This window comes from Tachysurus vachellii, chromosome 8, assembly GCF_030014155.1.
Source record: "Tachysurus vachellii isolate PV-2020 chromosome 8, HZAU_Pvac_v1, whole genome shotgun sequence".
Lineage (NCBI taxonomy): Eukaryota > Metazoa > Chordata > Actinopteri > Siluriformes > Bagridae > Tachysurus > Tachysurus vachellii.
The window spans coordinates 18,225,811-18,243,704 of record NC_083467.1 but is presented as its reverse complement, the minus strand read 5'-3'; the positions used below and the strand labels follow the sequence as shown (position 1 = coordinate 18,243,704).

General features: G+C 37.0%; 1 protein-coding gene across 3 annotated transcripts in view; it reads left to right on the top strand.

The window, feature by feature from the left end:
• The first annotated feature begins 390 nt into the window (after window positions 1–390).
• LOC132850283 (inactive dipeptidyl peptidase 10-like) overlaps window positions 391–17,894 on the top strand; it is an 82,430-nt gene continuing 64,926 nt past the window's right edge. The window contains exons 1-2 of one of the 3 annotated variants that reach the window (XM_060876706.1): window positions 391–465; window positions 769–1,082. In XM_060876706.1, the coding sequence (XP_060732689.1) occupies window positions 1,026–1,082 (57 nt within the window). In that variant the 5' untranslated portion in view covers window positions 391–465; window positions 769–1,025. Of the gene's footprint in view, window positions 466–560; window positions 618–768; window positions 1,083–17,894 lie in introns of those variants that run through there. The other 2 variants (XM_060876707.1, XM_060876708.1) reach the window with 2 other exon arrangements.

The window sequence follows — 17,894 nt, the reverse complement described above, 5'->3', positions numbered from 1 at the left end:
TAGTGTATTTTGCTGGCTAAATATTCAGAGTTGGTGTGTTTTCTTGGCTGTGTCAGAGAATGTGTGTTTCTTTGGATGAATGTTCAAAGTGTGTGTGTTTCTCTGGCTGATTGTTCTGAGTTAGCCTGTCTCTCTCGGTGAATGTTCAGAGTTGGACTTGATCCACTGCTCAAAGCAACCCACTGTATAGAGCATTATATGTGCTGCTTCTGTACATTGCTATCATCTCTCAAATCCCTTTGGTCCCCATTAGCATTGCTGTATAGCAGCAACTCAGAATTGCGGCATGTTTCATTTCAACAGCAAGTACAGAGCTGTCTCTGGCATTAAAATTATCTCGTAACATGTGTACAGCAAAGCCCCTCTGTTGTATTAACTCCTTTAGTGTTCATTTGGTTCACTTCAGTAAACAGTGTGGGTGTTCTTCTACAGGACTAGTGATTTTGCAGTGTGACAACATAGACGGTGAGTGTGTGCATCTGTGTTTACAGAATCTGCATAAACAGACCTCAGCTTGATGGGGTTCCTGGACTGGTCATTGCCAGTAGGAAAGCTGGTTTATCGGGAAGAGTTAGTTAATCTCAGAAGGACTCAGGTGATAGAAGTGTGAGTGACAGGTGATTACCATTGATTCAAATGTGCACCCTGTTGCAAATCAGTTAGTCATTAAACATTAATGTTTAATTTACATGCTTACTACATTGTTAATGCAAACTTAAACACCTTTAGGCTTATGTAAACCTTGTGTTGCTGGGCTGTGCCCTACAGGTGCGCATATATATCACAGAAGGGGAGATAGCAGGGAGAGTGGAGCAGAGAGATCCAGCTGAGCACATTACGCATCTGATTCCCCACGCACTACTGTCGGATCGCAAAAAAACACCCGAGGAGAGGCTGCTTGCTGCTGCACATGCTTTATTTGCTGCTACTTGTGGACAAAGTGGATTAGTGAATTTCGAGTCGCTGAAAGTCCGGCTCAGACTGCGTCTTTTGGGTCGGGCTGCCACCGAGCTTTGAATGCAAACATGAACCAAACAGCCACCGTTTCCCAAGTGAAGTGTCAATCCTCTAAATCCATAAAGGTAAGAATGTTTACCAGTCTTCTGTTTCTGCATGACTGATTTCGGGCTGATTTGTCAGTCGTGGCTGTTGTGTGTTCCGGTGATGGGAGATGAAGTTTGGCGACTCACCGCTCCAAAGTTGGCAGATGATGATGATGAGGATGATGATGAGAGTGATGATGAATAGTTTTGCGCAGAGGATCTCCGCCACCGCGCCTTTTGCCTGCTCCACACGGCTAAAAATTCAGCCGTTATTCTTTGCGTATTTGTGTTCATTTGTGGTCACTTTCCTTTAAAGCAGATTTATACTGTATTCAGGGCGTTTTGACGAAATGTGCATTTGGAATGGCTATATTACAATGCATGTGTGTTGCTCTATTATATAAACACGTAAACACTATATAAAAAACTGAATTATAAAAAGTGAATGCTGAGCAAGTGGAACAATGTTTGAGAAGCACATTTGGTCCCCAAAACGCATGAAGATGTTGTAATTCTATACACGTCGAATGCCGCACTGAGGAGCGCATATATCACTCCCTTTGCAATGCGTAGTGTGTGTGTGTGTGTGTGTGTGCGTGTGCGTGTGTGTGTGTGTGTTAGGCGCGCTATTTCATATCTAAAGGATTAGTGAGGTGCATTAACATTGCGCAGAGCCTCTGCTGAAAACAATGCGAGTTTGCAACTTCACGCAGTCAGCCCTTATTTCAACAGCCGTCAATGAACTATTAGTCTTTCAGCAGCCACACGTTATACCGTATTCTCTCTTCCCACGTATACCTACAGTCAGTAGTGGATTATGTAAAAATGGCAGTGTAGACAGAGCTGGTGGGGTTGCACTTGCAGCTGAGGTTTTCATCTGACAGTGAAAGATGAGAGAGTGTTATGAGCTCTGTACTGCATGTCAGTCAATACTCCGAGGGAGCAGCAGCGTGACTTTAAATCCTCATTGCAGTCTGTCATTAATTTGTGTTGAAATCCACAACAACGGCAAGCACAAGACAAGCAGATTCATCTGCAAGGCTTGTTGAATGGAGAAGGTTTACTTTGCTTTATGTTAAGAGGTGCGTGTCGATTTTAAGTGTGTGCAATTGATGGAAATTATTAACATTTGGCTTGATGTTCATTCCGCCTCATTCATCCTCTCTGTGCTCAATAGCAATGTGATGGAACCCGAGACCCACATGAGATCTTGGGATGTTTGACGGATGAGCTGATGTTCAGTCTGCCTGCTGTTCAAAGATCTGAGTGCCTTCATCATGTGATGAGTTGTCTCCTGATTGCACCAGGCACACAGCATGGTCAGCTTTATTAGACCTGTTAGGTATTGTGCCTGCTGAACTGAGCGCTCGTGCAGGGTAAATGCAAAGGTCAGCTGTGACAGGGGGGTCAATCAATCAAGAATTCAGTCCAATTATAGTGAGTAAAGGAGCTATCATCAACCTGCAACTAAGCATCCACACACACACACACACACACACACACACACACACACACACACACACACACACACACACACACACACACAAAACCTGGCAAACTACTAAATTTTCTGCATCTGACACTTCATGTGCTTTAAACAGAAATCAGGATAGGTAGAATTCACACCCTCTGGCTAGCGGAAGCATGCACAAACACACTACATTTCACAAATCAAGTGCAGAATATTCTGACTATACTGAACTGATGGAGTGGCAAAGAATGAGAAAGGAGAGCGAATAAACTGAAGTTGGCTCATTCATTTATTTAAACCTTTAATAACAAGCTCTGAAAGTGAATACAGATCCACCAGCATCAATGTAACACAAAATTTTGTTGCCTAAGAACTGAGAAGTGTGAGAAAGTGTTAAATTGGCCTTCAGTTGTAGAGAAGATTGCATTACACCCAATAAACTGGGCTACACCACTATTGTTTACACATTTCTGAAGCTACCAACGGCTCATTGAGAAGTGTAGTAATACCACAATCTGGCTACTTAAACACAATAAAGCTCATTTCTGAAGCAGCAAATAAGTTCCCATACATGCCGTTGCACCATTAGTGTGTGATTCTCACTGAGGCCTTTTTGCTCAATAGCGTTTTTGTCTGCAACAAATCATATATCTGTCCAAAATTATAAAGCATTAAATCATAACAAGTTCTTTATCACATATTTTCACATATTTTTCCCAGAAGAGTACATGACTATTAGTATTTGCGGTTTTTGGCTTCTGTCTGACTTTTTCTTCACACCATTCCACAATTTGATACAGCCTTCTGCTAATAATGTTTAGTCTTGGCTGGCATAAAGTTACACTCTGTGATTTCAGAAGAAGCAAGCGATTTTGTTTTTCATCTTTGCTTGTAGATATTTAGATAACGTGCTATGTTCATTAAAGATCAGTATAGATTAGAAATAACAGGTAGTAATTAGACCACATGAAAATATATCATTTAATTATAATTCATTTGAGTGCACAGTAAATGATTATGATTTTTTATGATGGATCTCATAGACAAAAATATCAAGAATAAGAATATACTTATATAATTGGTGCAAAGATTTATTAAGGTTGGCAAGGAAAACATTTAAAATTAAACGACCTATGAATGTATGCTGAAATAATGTTGAGATTGTATAAATATGAAATATTTTATGACAACAGAAGGTTTCTAAAAACACATATATACTTGTATATGAAGGTGCAGTGAGCAAAAATTTATAGAGATCTGGAGACAGACAGTTCTTTTTTCTGTCTGGATTGAATCTAGCGGACCTACTCCTTCTGGACATTATTTTCAGGCTCATTTTTTAAAACCCTGACTTGTTCACACCACTGCTAGCCCTGACTTAAAACCCAAAGTCCCAGGCTAATAACCCAGGAGTCACCACACAGCAGAGCTCTTGTTTATTAGAACAATCTGAAAAACTAGGACCCAGTCCACCAGGGAATCTTTAAACCATATTCTGGACTAAAATACAAGGATAACTGTATCATTAGAAATCACATAAATAAAGATTGGTTGCATTATAAAACAGCAGTACTGTATATTAATCATGAAGCATCTCTGAGTGGTGCATTCGATCTTTGTAGAGTAGGAGTGAAACCCCACAAATCAGAGATTACTTACAGTTGTGGTGAATTAAGCATGCTATTTAAGACTGTCAGTTTGAAAAATCATTTATAAAAAAGAAGCATTTGCTGTGAGCTTAGAGAAAAATAAAGTAAAATAAAACGAAGGAAGAGAGCTGGTCTTTAATTCCCCATCTGCTGTACGCTTACTGAAACCTAATGCAAAGTTCAGATGTCTATCTCTGTGCTTGGTGCTGTTGCCTCTCTCCAGGATGAGGTCAAATACAAACTTTCCTTTCTGTTTGTTTATGTGCAGCCTGCCTCTTTTGTGCTTAGTGTCCAAGGTTTTGCTCTTATTAACTGAAAGGAATTGGGTGCTCTAGACAGGCAAGAATCCAGTGTGCTCCCATTGAACGTTAAAAAAAAATACTTTTTTGGGGGGCATTTATTTTTCACCACCGTCAGATAAAAGGTTAGTATGGGCTGTAATGTGACAAATTTGTACTCCAAATTTGTACTCCAAACTGTCACCATAAATCATGCTACACTCCACTGAGGTGCCTTCAACTGTACAATTTCCTTATGTTTATAGGAGACATGCAGTAATTTCCTGAGGGGATAAGGATGCAATGATTTGGATGGATTAAAAGCAGTTGGAGCACCAGAGCAGGTATTTTGGTTGCTCTGGGGAACTTCTCTGAACATCCCCTCACTCACTCAGATAAAAATCTGTGAGCGAGTGAGTGAGTACGAGAGGATTTATTGATAAGAGGGATCGTAAACAGACAACAAAAAAGTAACATAGACCAGGACCTGATTAAAAATTGTTGCAAGAAGATTACAAGCAGCAGAGAAGTGTAATACATAGCAGAGTTTAAACACATCTATCCAGTTTCTCAGTTTCTTCAAATTGGTGCAGAATTACTAAAAGCATGATAAAAAAGTTTTACAAATTCAGAAATATTTCTAATTTGGGAGGATTAAATGTGTTGACGGATTTAGAAATGAATAGCCATAGACCAATTACCACAAATAAAGTACACTAAGCTCATAGCTAGAGAGGATGCTTGCACTTTTCTCTCTATCTAGCTGCTTAATTCTGGCCTTTTGGAGTGTTCACTGGCCACATTTTAGTTAGCACTTATTTGCACAGCTTCTCATTTGATTAATATGAATACTTGTTTTTTGATTCAGAAATCACATTACTAAATTGAATGCTTTCTTCGCTGCTTTTTAGGTAATTATAGAAGATAATTATAGAGCTTTTAAATAACCCAAAGATGCTTTAGAACAGCTATATTACACTGAGACATACTAGTGAGAAGATGTAGAAAAACAACTGAGAATATGTTTTAATAGGGGTCAGTGAGGGCTCAAGGTACTAAAGATTTACTGTAGATGGTGGAATACTGAGCAAGGTGGATTTAAGGGTGCAGGTGGGCTGGTAATGAAACAGAAGTCTAGAGACATAAAAAAGAAGCATGTGCATTACAAGATTTATAGTGTAACTAAGGAAAATATTTAATAAGATTAAATATTTTTTATCTGATAGCCAGGTCCTAAAGTATTGCTGTCAATCCTAAAGTATTGCTGTAAAATTGGACAGAGGTGGAAAATTTGTGAGAAGTTGAACAGATAAATCTTTAAAACCTTTGGAAAGAAACAGAACTGATAACACTGTGGACAGAATTGCAACAATCCGGCTGCATAGAGACAAACGCTTGACTGAGGGATGGAACAGCAAGTGGGAAAGACAAGCTCTGAGTTTCTCAATGTTCTCAAAATGAAAAAAGAGCTTTTTTCAATATAGAGCTTATATGGAGCTCAAAGGAGAGAGTATGGTCTAGAATGACTCAGAGGTTGTGAACAGAAAAGGTAGGAGAATACAGTAGACATGGTATCAATGTAAAAGTTTATATATTTATTTATTGCTAAGAACTGCTTTTGAGTCAAAGTTTTAGAAGATCGTGTTATCGTTTTTTGAAATTAAGATAGTTATTTGTCATCCAAATCGAATTCTCAATAGACAAGCAACAGTTTAGGCCAGTAGCAGGTATTGTGTGGGATATATGTCTGAATGTCATCAGGGAAATATCAGGGAAAGTTATGATTAAAGCTTTATATGGTGTGGCGAAGAGATTGGAAGTATCTAAATTATAAAAGTCAATGGACCGAGAGCTGAGCCTTGTGCAATAGTGGAGATTGTGGGGTGGCGCCAGAGAAGGTAATGAAATGTTTTTTATCCATCAGATAAAAAGCTAAACCAGTTCTCTGTGCCTTACTGGCAATACCCAGTTTACAAAGCGTTCGTCAAAAGGATAGAGTGGCACGTAATATCATAATGACTGTGTCTAAATCTAATGAAAAATATTCTTAGAAGTTTCTTAGAAGTTTCAGAAGTCGTCATTGTACACTCTTTTCCTCTGTCTTCCTTTCATGAAGTTCTTTCTCTTTATTCCATTCTGAGGTCTGCATATTTATGAGGTTGTTATTTTTAATGCAGTATTTGCTGTTTTAAACTCCTTAGTCCAGAGGCTAGAATAAAAAGAAAAATTAATTGTGAAAATAAATACAAAAGAATTATTCTAAAAATAATGCAAGTAATGATTGCCTGAAGCCTACCATCCATTGACATCACCAGACTCTTCACTGCTGATGCACCCTCAGGCTTGTAGTCCTGCTTATTTATTATTATAATTTTCTTTGTACTTTTTTTAAGGTCTTTTTGTATTTCGCTTTGAATCCACAAAGTGAACAAAGCTCAGAATGTTTTAGTTCACGTAACTGGCTTGGCTACTTTGCCCTGAAAAACTTCACAGTTACTTTAGCAGTATATTTCAATCATTTTCCCCGTTACAAGCTGAAAATCTGTCTAGTGAATTGCTTTTGTTCACTTCAAAATTTTATCCTGCTGGCATCAGCAACCACATTGTCAATAAAGACAAGTACTGCCAGCTCCACTTTCAGCTATGTTTGCATTATTCTGACTCGTCATCAGGGAACTTAACGTCTTGATTCCAGGAAAAACTTACAACATTACATACTGTAGGCTAAAAGTTTTGTAGTATTACCCTGCAAAGAACGATAAAAATATACAGAACATGGAAGATAAAGCTCTAGAGACAATGTACGTTGAAATATTTATTATTTTTAAACTTAACAGACCACAGCCTACAACATCTCACATTGACACCTTCACCTAATATCACATACAGCATGCCTGGGTTCAATCATCCACACACCCGATAAATAGAGACTTTGAACTTTCACGCATCGCTTAGCACTGTTCTGCAGCTGACACACCAAGCCTTCATGCTAGTGTTTATGCTTCCCTGGAATTTGTAATCGTTTTTGACTATATGAGTAAGCTAAGTGTGTTTTTGGGATCTGTTTGCTATTTGCCATCTTTAATAAACACATTACCCGCAACTGCAGCTGGCTCTGATGGCTGACATTGACTAAATGACTGCTGCTATAGTGACCAATTATTCTGATTCAGATTTTGTTTTTTGCAGATTTTGTTTCTACATCCATCAAAAATATTCTCCATTAACTTTATTGAGTCTCTGCCATACATTTAAATGCTAATTCAGGCTTCGTTAACTCAATCAGAGGAATTAAGGTAGAAAATATTAAGTTGAAAATCTAAAAAACTTTCAGTGTTCAGTGCAGAGGACCTTTTTCAACAAGTTTTTTTTTTTGTTTTTTTTGTTTTTATGAGAGTCTGAAGACAATGCCAAGGCTGGAAAATATCAGTACATGAGTCCATGGCACACTATTAATTATACTTTATGAGTGTACAGTAATTTAATCATAGCACATTTAATATTTAGTTTTGAGTTTTTAATAAAATGCAATATTGAACTTTGCTACATTAAGTTTTGATCACCATTACAGAATAAAATAATATTTCACCCTGGATAAGACAGTGCAAATTTAAATTTTAAATTCAATTTTAAGACCCAAGCAAAATAAATCTGTCTCCTGCCAAGTCTACTTTTCCTACTGTACAATGCTTCAAATGAGACAGGGTGAAAATGAACTGCAAATTATGTGAGCCAAAACTGGTGGATATATCAGCATTTCACATCCAACCTGTAGAACCATGTGCAATTTGCTTGAGTTGTCTTGACTAGCCAGATTTCTTGTCGTTCCACATTTGAGAGACAGTTTTGATTTTCACAATCCATTGCCTGTTTGTTGTAAATCTACACAATATGACCAAATGTTTGTGGGCACCCATATGTGAGCCTTCCCTAAGTGTTGGCACAAAGTTGGAATCACACAGTTTCCTAGGATCACTTTATATGTTACAGCAACACAATTTCTCTTCACTGGTATTAATGGGTCTCAAACCTGTTAATGGGTCTAAAAGCATCACAGTGCCCCTGTGCACAAAGCAAGCTCCATGAAGACATGGTGTGCCAAGTTTGGTGTGGAAGAACTTGAGTGGCCTGCACAGAACACTGACCTTAAACCCACTGAACACATTTAGGATGAATTGGAATGCAGTGCCGGGCCTCCTCAATTGACAGATGTGCCTGACCAAACTAATGCTCTTGTGGTTGAATGAGCAAATCCCCACAGTCACGCTCCAAAATCCAGTGGGATTTTTGCCCTTTCTTGAAGAATGGAGGTTATTATAACAGCGAAGGGGGACTAAATCTGGAATAGGATGTTAAAAAAAAATCATATAACCATGGCAAACCAAAAACTAAAAACCACGGCAGCATTTCGAAAGTTAGCTAGCCAGCTAACATTACTTTTCTTTATATACTGTACAGTTGATAATTGAGGTGATTTTCACTTCAGCATCGCTCACCTGGTTAGTAAGAGGAGAATAGAAAATAGAATATTTTTGTATAAGTTGTTGTTAAAAAGTTGTAAAGGCTTCTTGACTTGATAATTGTACACATATTAAAAGCAATTACAAGAGTTTATAAATTTCACCATGTGCCTTATTTACTCTAACTTAAGTAATTTTCTTGATGATTACATCCCTCATTACTTTTACTTTAACTCAACAGGAAGCATTTTATAAATATATATATATATATATATATATATATATATATATATATATATATATATATATATATATATATATATATATATATATAATAAATACACTAGAAGTAGTTTTATTATTAAATCGTTTTAACACATTACTAAAACAGACTGTTTTAAAATAATCTCGGGTTAGAGTGATAGCCTATAATCATCTTGTGTTGAGTCCTTGTCAAATAGACTTACTTGGGAAATATTTCAAAGTGATGTAAATCATTTTAAGCAGGTGTACCTCCTTCATACCCTTGACATAAATACAGATTGAGCTTCAGTAACCCATTTTGCAGGTATCTCACCACTTTTCTGCGATTCACCTGTGAAGCTTTAGCCAAGATTTTGACCCCTTGTTCATGATTTTATTTGCTTGTTTTCAGATTTCAGATCATCCTTTGGAAACTGTGATATTATAACTAATTGAATATCGAAAAATGATTATTATAATGAATTTGGTTTAAACTCTAAACTGAGAAATCCTTGTTCCAAATCGAAGTGAGTATACAGTAGTCATGACCATGATAAATGCAAATTGCAAGCACTGATTCAACCCATTAGAGACAGCTCAAAGAGCTCAATATTCTTGCTACTCAGAAATCAATATATTATATTTTTTTAGATGGTGTTCTATTACAAATAAAATGTAGCATGAAGCATTAAGGGTAGCCATCTGTCCCTCCTCAGCAACCCCTGTGCTTCCTCCCTATTGACCAGCTGGTCTTGAACCAATGCCATGTTTGTTTTATATAGTGATTTGTTTTTTTCCTCTTATCTGCTTGTTTTTCTATCTCAGTAGAACAAATCCTATTAGCAATGTTATATAAGGCTAATCTGAAGTCAATTTTATTTCCCGTTTTCATTAAACACTATATTTGAATAATATAATTAACTGTGGATTCAGGAAAAAGTTTAGATTTAAATCAATACACAGTATTGTTCATATACCTAACCAAAATCACACTGTATTAAAGTACAGATGACAGATTAAGCTGCCCCTACTGTCATCAAGTTTAAATCTAGCGTTCAGTAGGGTTCTTTACTTTGTCCCTCTGGGCTAGCCACTTAAGATAACATTCTGTCACATATCCAAGAAATTGCTATATATACTAATCCTATTAATACTATTAATTAATAATATTAAGTATTATCTTCTTTACATTCACACCAACTTAACATCTAGTTTAGAATATCTGCTTACAAAGCTCTCTAATAACCTAGAAACCAGGAGTTACTGGCAGGATCTTGATTCAAATAGCTGGTTCAGTGTTCAGGTTAAATTATCTGTATATTTTATTTTATTTTCTATGATAATCTAGTAGTTGGTCACTGTTCTAAGATCACACACTGTTAGCACAGTTACAGTGGTGTTCAATAGAAGAAAAAAATCATTTATCTCAAATATGAGGGCTGTTAGCTTCTAAACATAAAAGAGAAATAACTCATTTTCTCACTACCCATTTTCCAGCAACATTCAATTTCTCATTAATGAGAAATCCAACATAGAAGTACTGGAGACGTGATCATTAGACCACTTGTGGAACACAATGCAATGGTGCAGTTGTACTAAGACTTGGTTTGATAAGTTAGAGATATATAAGATGCTGTGTGAATGTGTCCTGAAGAAGTATTATTATGAAAGTTGAAGCTTTTGAACCTGATCTGTAAGAGCAGAGTGTATAGATGAGGAGACAGATAGACTTAAGGACTAAAGCACTTTTGCACTGCTCTAAACAAGCGCTAATACCCACTGCACCACTATCAACAGGTATTTGAACTACACACAAGAGAAAATACAAAGTGAGAATAGACCAATTGTCAGTTTACATCTCTTAACACTTTTAAAGACACCATGTTAATTATGAAGATTAATATGTAGGTAATTTTCCTCAAATGTCCTAAAGTTTGTGGCTATAAGACCTGAGACTGGTTTTATGTAGAACCCTACAAAAAGGGTCAGAAAAGAACCACAACCGAAAGTACAGTGTGTTTTATAAATCTGGAAATATAAAACATACAGAAAACCGCTGAATGTTGTGTTCAGGCTTTGTCTCAGAATTCAAGAATGAAAGGATTAGGTGAAAAAGGTCTCTGCTATGATTTTGTTCACTTTTATATAACATTTTGTGTGTGTCTCAGAGGGTGAGAGAGGGAGAGAGAGAGAGAGAGAGAGAGATTCACACAGTCAACTTGAGGCAGGAAGTCATGCTGAGCACTGCTGTTAGCTGACACACATGGCAGGTGGCAGTTATGTTTTGCTGCGCTTATGGCATTGAGAAGCTTAGGCCTTTAAGTGCCTGTGAGGATGCTGTGACTAATGAAGTATTTGTACACTCTCATCACAAACACTCAGAAAGTCAACCTCCTGCAACAGCTGTAATTATGCATGAGCGAGTTGGTTTGGTTGGATGTAGCTGGGCAACCGTTGCCATAGTGAGTAAACAGGGTGGCAGTTAGAGGTGGGGCAAACGAAAGTGCAGTATTGTAATAGGGAAAGGGCAAATCTCTGATGTACTGTGGGTTGTATGGTAATGCCCTTTAACTTGGACAGACATTAAATGCAGTGGGGAAAGGCGGAGTGAGAGTTGCCTTGATCTCCAGCCCCTTTCCCGTGTTATTAAAACTTCTACTGGAAATAACAACTCTACAATAACCAAACAGAACTGAGAGTGTTGTATGTCGGTATGTATGTATATGGTTTTAACCAGTTATGAGAACACTGAGATTTGAACCTCAGTAAATTCTCAGAAAATGGTCAAATCAATTTTACCATTACCAAAGAGGCATCCTAATAATACATACACTTGTTAGTTCAATGATGTATTGTGAACTGTACATCTTAGTAACATGTGGTCAACATGATACAGTTTTTTATTAGCAATTACATCATATAATGTAATTCAGTAATCAGGCAAAATTGCTCTAACAATATGTGTAACTGGGTGAATGAAATGATAACATAACAGGTTAGGGAGACCATTGGTTCTAGACACTGTGATATATCAACAATGACGTTTATCACATTTCTGAACTGTGAACCTAAAAATGTAATCTTGGTTATTATTTGATTCAGAAAACATTATATAGCCTGTCTGAGGAGTGGTTTGTCCATTAGTAATGGTCCATGTTGTTACTGCCACTGTGGTTAAATCTGGGTGTTTTTCTTCAGAACTGAAGGTCAGCAGTTCGGAGTATCTACAGCAGCAGTGTTTTTCTTGGCTTAACAGTTATAGAGTGCAGCAGTAAGAGATTGCTGTCCTAACATCTGTTGCGTAGGCTTCACTATATTTCCCTATAGTCCAGCTGTAGCCTTTGCTGTGACTTGCTATCTATTATCTGTTATTCAGCTAAGCCTATAATCACTTCACACACAAGTCCCACATTAAAGCCCATATTGGAGATATTAGACTCAGAAGAGAGTATGCCTCACATGTTCTTGTATTAACAGGGTCAAAATGCTCCTACTGCATACACACATATGTAAAAGCCATCATGATATTGCTATGTTGTGATAATTGTCCCTGAATTATTTTGTATTACATTTCTGGTTAATGTGTATGTGTGTGTCGGTGTGTGTACTCAGGTGTGAATTAATGGTGTTGACTGGTGCCACAGGTGTGATTAGCAGGTCTTAGTAGTGGTGTGATGCTTCACTGATTGTGGTTGTACTTTACTTACTTGCAACAACACACACTTGTACCATCACACTGTCACACTCACCCCCTCGTAAAAAATAAATAAATTGTCTCATGGCCAACTAACACAAAGCATGCTGTAACAACTATACCATGTGACAGAGGTAATATTTCTACATCAGTGATTACTAACCCTGTTCATGAAGACCTGACATCCAACAGATTGCATTTCCATCCCAAACCAGCACAACTGCTGCAGACAATACGTTTACCTGACGAGCCACATCAGATCATTTAGATAAGGGCTGGAAATAAAATATAGAAACATATACAAAAGGATGATAGATTTTACAGGGCTAATGATTACTCCTGTTCTATTATATATACAGAATAGCACTGCACAGATGGCTCTACAAAATAAATACTGCTATAGGTATGTAATACATGATGCATGCATTTTGCTACCTCAAACGCATTACACTTATGATAGAGAAATGCGGGTTATATGAGCCCTCATGTGGGGAAAAGTAGAAATGCTTCTTTCTTTCTTTCTCTGTGTTATTAAACAGCAATTGAACGTTACATACCGTCTAAGGACTTAGAACCTATAACCTATGACGATAAGAATGTATATCATAGTTATGAAAAGTATCATGCACTTGGAAGGTTTTCATTTGACTCATCCTCATAAATCTCTTTCTCTTTCTCTCTTTCTCTCTCACTCTCTTTCTCTCTCTCTCTCTCTTTCTCTCTCTCTCTCTCTCTCTCTCTCTCTCTCTCTCTATATATATATATATATATATATATATATATATATATATATATATATATATATATATATATAGAGAGAGAGAGAGAGAGAGAGAGAGAGCGTGAGAGAAAGAGGGAGAGAGCCTAATATCATCAAGTATGATCTCATGGTGTAGTGTATGTTAATTATTTTAGCTGGAAGAAGTTCTGTGAGCAATGAATTACAATAGTCAAGATCAGAAAAAACAAAACCAGGGATGAATTTCTGTAATTTCTCTAATTTTGTAACTGGTGGTATCAGTGCTGTATAACAGATGATATAATGCACTGCAAGACTGGTATACCTTTTCTTCCCACCACTATTTACATTTTATTTCTATCCTGTCTTCATTTAAATTTAAAATAGTTTTCACCCAGCAAGCAATACTGAACAGACAGGTTGCTATTTTATTTGCAGCAGTGACATCATCTGACACTACAGATATGTTCAGCTGCGTCTCATCTCCATAGCTAGGAAAATTGACTTCATTGACAGCAAATGAATAAACTAACCAAGTTAGGTACATATAAAATAAATATGAACTTTGTAATGCAGCACAGAAAATAATATGATTATCAGACGCTAACAAAATATGAATACATAGAAAACCAGTTTAGCACAGTATCAGAAAAACCAAAGAGCAATACAAGTATACATAGTGCTCATATGCTGTAACTATATAACGTCCAAATGGGTGAGAATATGTGTAAAATCGTGATGTAATGCCAATTGTTGGTTTATTTCTGCAACCAGTCAATGAGTTAATACATACAACTTTAGTTCATATGCTTCAGCTACATGCAGGAAATTAAAGGCATATAAGCCATAGACCAGGTGCTAGGTATTTTTTTTATCTTTGCTGTAGGTATGATCTGATCCAGGACTTAATGTTTACAGCGCAGAAGTGAAACTTTCTGATGCTTAGCGATGCATGTATACACTGACTTTACTTCAGAATAAAATGATGTGGCCCTTGCTGGGGTCTTGGCCAGAATATTTCAGTTTGGTGTTTTTGAGACACTTTTAAAAGACTAAGCCTCGTAGGTCAGATTTAATTCATGCTCTAGTGGTTTTCTTATTATCTTCTATGACACATATTAAAGAGAGTGCAATACGTGAGCTTCTGAATGCTCATGAAATAAATAATAAAGCTTGGGATACTGGTAGAATAGCTCAAGTAGAAATAGCACACAATATGTGAAATGCTTTTCTAAAGAAGTAAAAGTGTTAAAATGACAGTTTAAATGTCAGTAAATGTTAGTACGACTGTAAGGTAAAAGGAAATAAGACTACCGCAACTCACAACTAAAATACCTAATCACACAAAATCACAACAATTGTATAAAATTCAATTAATTGCAGTATTGATGTAGTATTTTCATATCATTGTGCATAAAAAGGATCAGACTGAAAAAAATCTATAACGGTTTGAATTACTAAAGCATTCCTCTGGCACACAGCCAGGCTCTTTTGTCTATCATTCAATTTTCTCCCATCTGAGAGCAAGGAAAGCTTATGGCTGTCAATGTATAATAATAATGGAAACAGTGCATCTTGGCAGAATAATGAATAGTCACATACTGTTGTGTCATGGTCAGTCCACCAGGAAATTACATTACCTTTCAAGCCAATCTGCTTGGATATAGGAATGAGTAGGTGACGGCTCAGGGACAGAATGGCATAAGAGATGCTGCTCTCATTGCAGTCACATTTTTCTTTGTTAGCTTACAGAACGTACAGTGCTGACAATAGTTTTGACAAGGCACGTTTAAGTTGTAGGCAGAAAACCCCACAAATCCATACCTACATCAATAGCATTAGTATATTCACCCTTTGCTCTATTGATTGAACTGGTGTTTATGGTAAATGCTTATTGAACAGACACAGTACATAGACTACATATATTGCATAGAGCAGTTCCAGTGATTTAAAGCTGCTTAATCATAGAAAGAATTTTGGATGAAGGTGTCAGACTGTAATGAGTCTGTATGTGTTTTGCCCTGTTTCTGTCTGCTGGTCTGCCTTGCTGTTAATTGTTTGCTCCGCCCACTCATTTGTTACCATGGACACTAATTGCACTCCATCTCTCCCTCAGGTGTGTTGTCTTAGTCACTGATTGTCTCTGCTTGGTGATTGGTTCCTGTTTGTTATATCTACTCTGTTTGTTCACTTCCCTGGTGTTGGTCGTTGTTGGATGTTTGTGTCTATGTTCCTGTTTCCCGTTTGCTCAGTGTTCTACCCTGTTTCTTGTTTTGGCTTATTAAAAGTCTGAACTGCATTTGGATCCTCACTCGCCTTTGTCTCACCGCGACACAGACCAACACTGGAAGCTTAAAGTTGCATTAGCAGCATTTTAACACAAGAGGGCGCCAGATCTCTACTGTAAATGTAATGAGTTTATTACGTTGCTGTAATCAGCTAAAGCAAAAAAGATTTAAATGTGCTTGACAGCTCGAAAATATTAAATGTATTTCATCACTCACAGCAGCCATCTTGCATCTAGCATTTGTGCTCAAGCTGCCGTGGTGAAGTTTGATGAATTATTCACTGGTTAATATTTTAATACCATCTTAAATCTACCATGGTAATGAGATGTAATGCAGCTCACTGTAGCCTAATGCTTTTCAATAATGTGTTTGCTTGCAACTTGATAAACTGATAAACTTGAAGAAGCTTTGTTAGTTATGAAACACACAAAATGAAGGGGTCCTTCCTGTATTAGTCTACATTTCCTCCTGGTCCTCCAGTTTCCACTAAAACATTCAAACGTCACAGTAGATGTATTGACTGAAATAACACCTAGAGGGTTTAATTAATGCTTTCATTTGTGTCTGTTTGGATATATATGAGCACTGTTAGTGAAAATTCTGTGTATGTGTGGGTGTGTATTCCTGGAGTCCCATCCAGGGTCTGCTCTTTTCCCCCTACCATATGTTTCTAGAATATTCTCTGGATCTACCATGAACCTGATCAGGATATGTGTTTACTCATAATCAGCAAAAGAACTGATATTCAGATTTGGATTAACGTGTTAAACGTGTGTTTGTCTTTTGCAATGAAATAAGTGTCATACAACAATAAAAAAAAAACAGCCACTGTATTGTTTTATGGCAATAAATTGTTGTTGATAGTAGTCTGTTTTGTGAAGTATTATGCAAGATCTTACCAGCTTTGGCAGTTTTGATTATCTGGCTAAATAAAAATTACTATTGCAACATGCTTTGTTTCCATTACAGTTGCCCACTTACAATTTTGGTTGAATGACTCAGGAGACAATCAAATGACACTCATGATGTGAAGAAATCATTTTTCCTTCCGGTGGAGAAACAGTTCCATGGTAAGAGATAATATTCTAGGCAATCAGGAGGAAAATGAGATGGTGAACGACAGATGCACTAGGCTAGGAAAGGCGATAAGAGACTTTGTATTGAGCAGTCTTTTGTATCTGTCTTAAATTAACCAGAACATGTGAAGTGTTACGTGCAGATGAAGCTTGCATAGACAAATCACATGTCTACATACTAGCCATATAAATCATCATAGTTTAACATCGGTTGAATTTGTTATCACATAATCAATATTTCCTGAGTCAGATTTCAGTAGCAGTACAGAGAGATAGCCTGGCCTTGTGGTGTACTGATGGGACGAGTATCTACAGGCTCTGCCCACATTCAGTGGCATTAAAATTCATGAGATGTATTGGCTTTTGGTTTTGACTGCCAAGGCATTTCGAGAGAGAATAAGAAAGTGAGAGGCAGAGATAAAGACAGGCAGATAGAGAGATTCTCTCTAGAAAACAAAGAGAGAAGGAAGATCATAGTTTGCTACTATGCCATTTACATAAATAAATCACAAAAAGAGCATTCATATTTTTTATTGTTTTCCAGTAGTAGATTTATTATGTGCTTGAGGAAGAATTTTTAAAAACATACATTTTTCTTTGTCAAGAAAGAAGAGGTTCTTTTGTTTGTCTCAGTGTAAACCTTAAAGATGAGGTTTTTTGATAAATGGTTTGAGAATCTACACAGAAAAACAAAGACTATGTATAGCAAAGACACACATCAAAAATATACAAAGTAATTATACAGGAAATTGCACTTTAACTAGAGAAGACCAAATCTTAGGCAAAAAATTGTCTGTAACAAGAAGAAGTGCAGCACCAATATTGGGGTGAAAAGGTAGCAGCAAAACTCTCATAATAGTAAAAGTGCCCCATAGAGTTACAGTATATAGGGATCTGATGGTTGTACATTGGTGGGTGGTGGGAAAGTTTGATGGTAAAGTCCATGAGTGTGG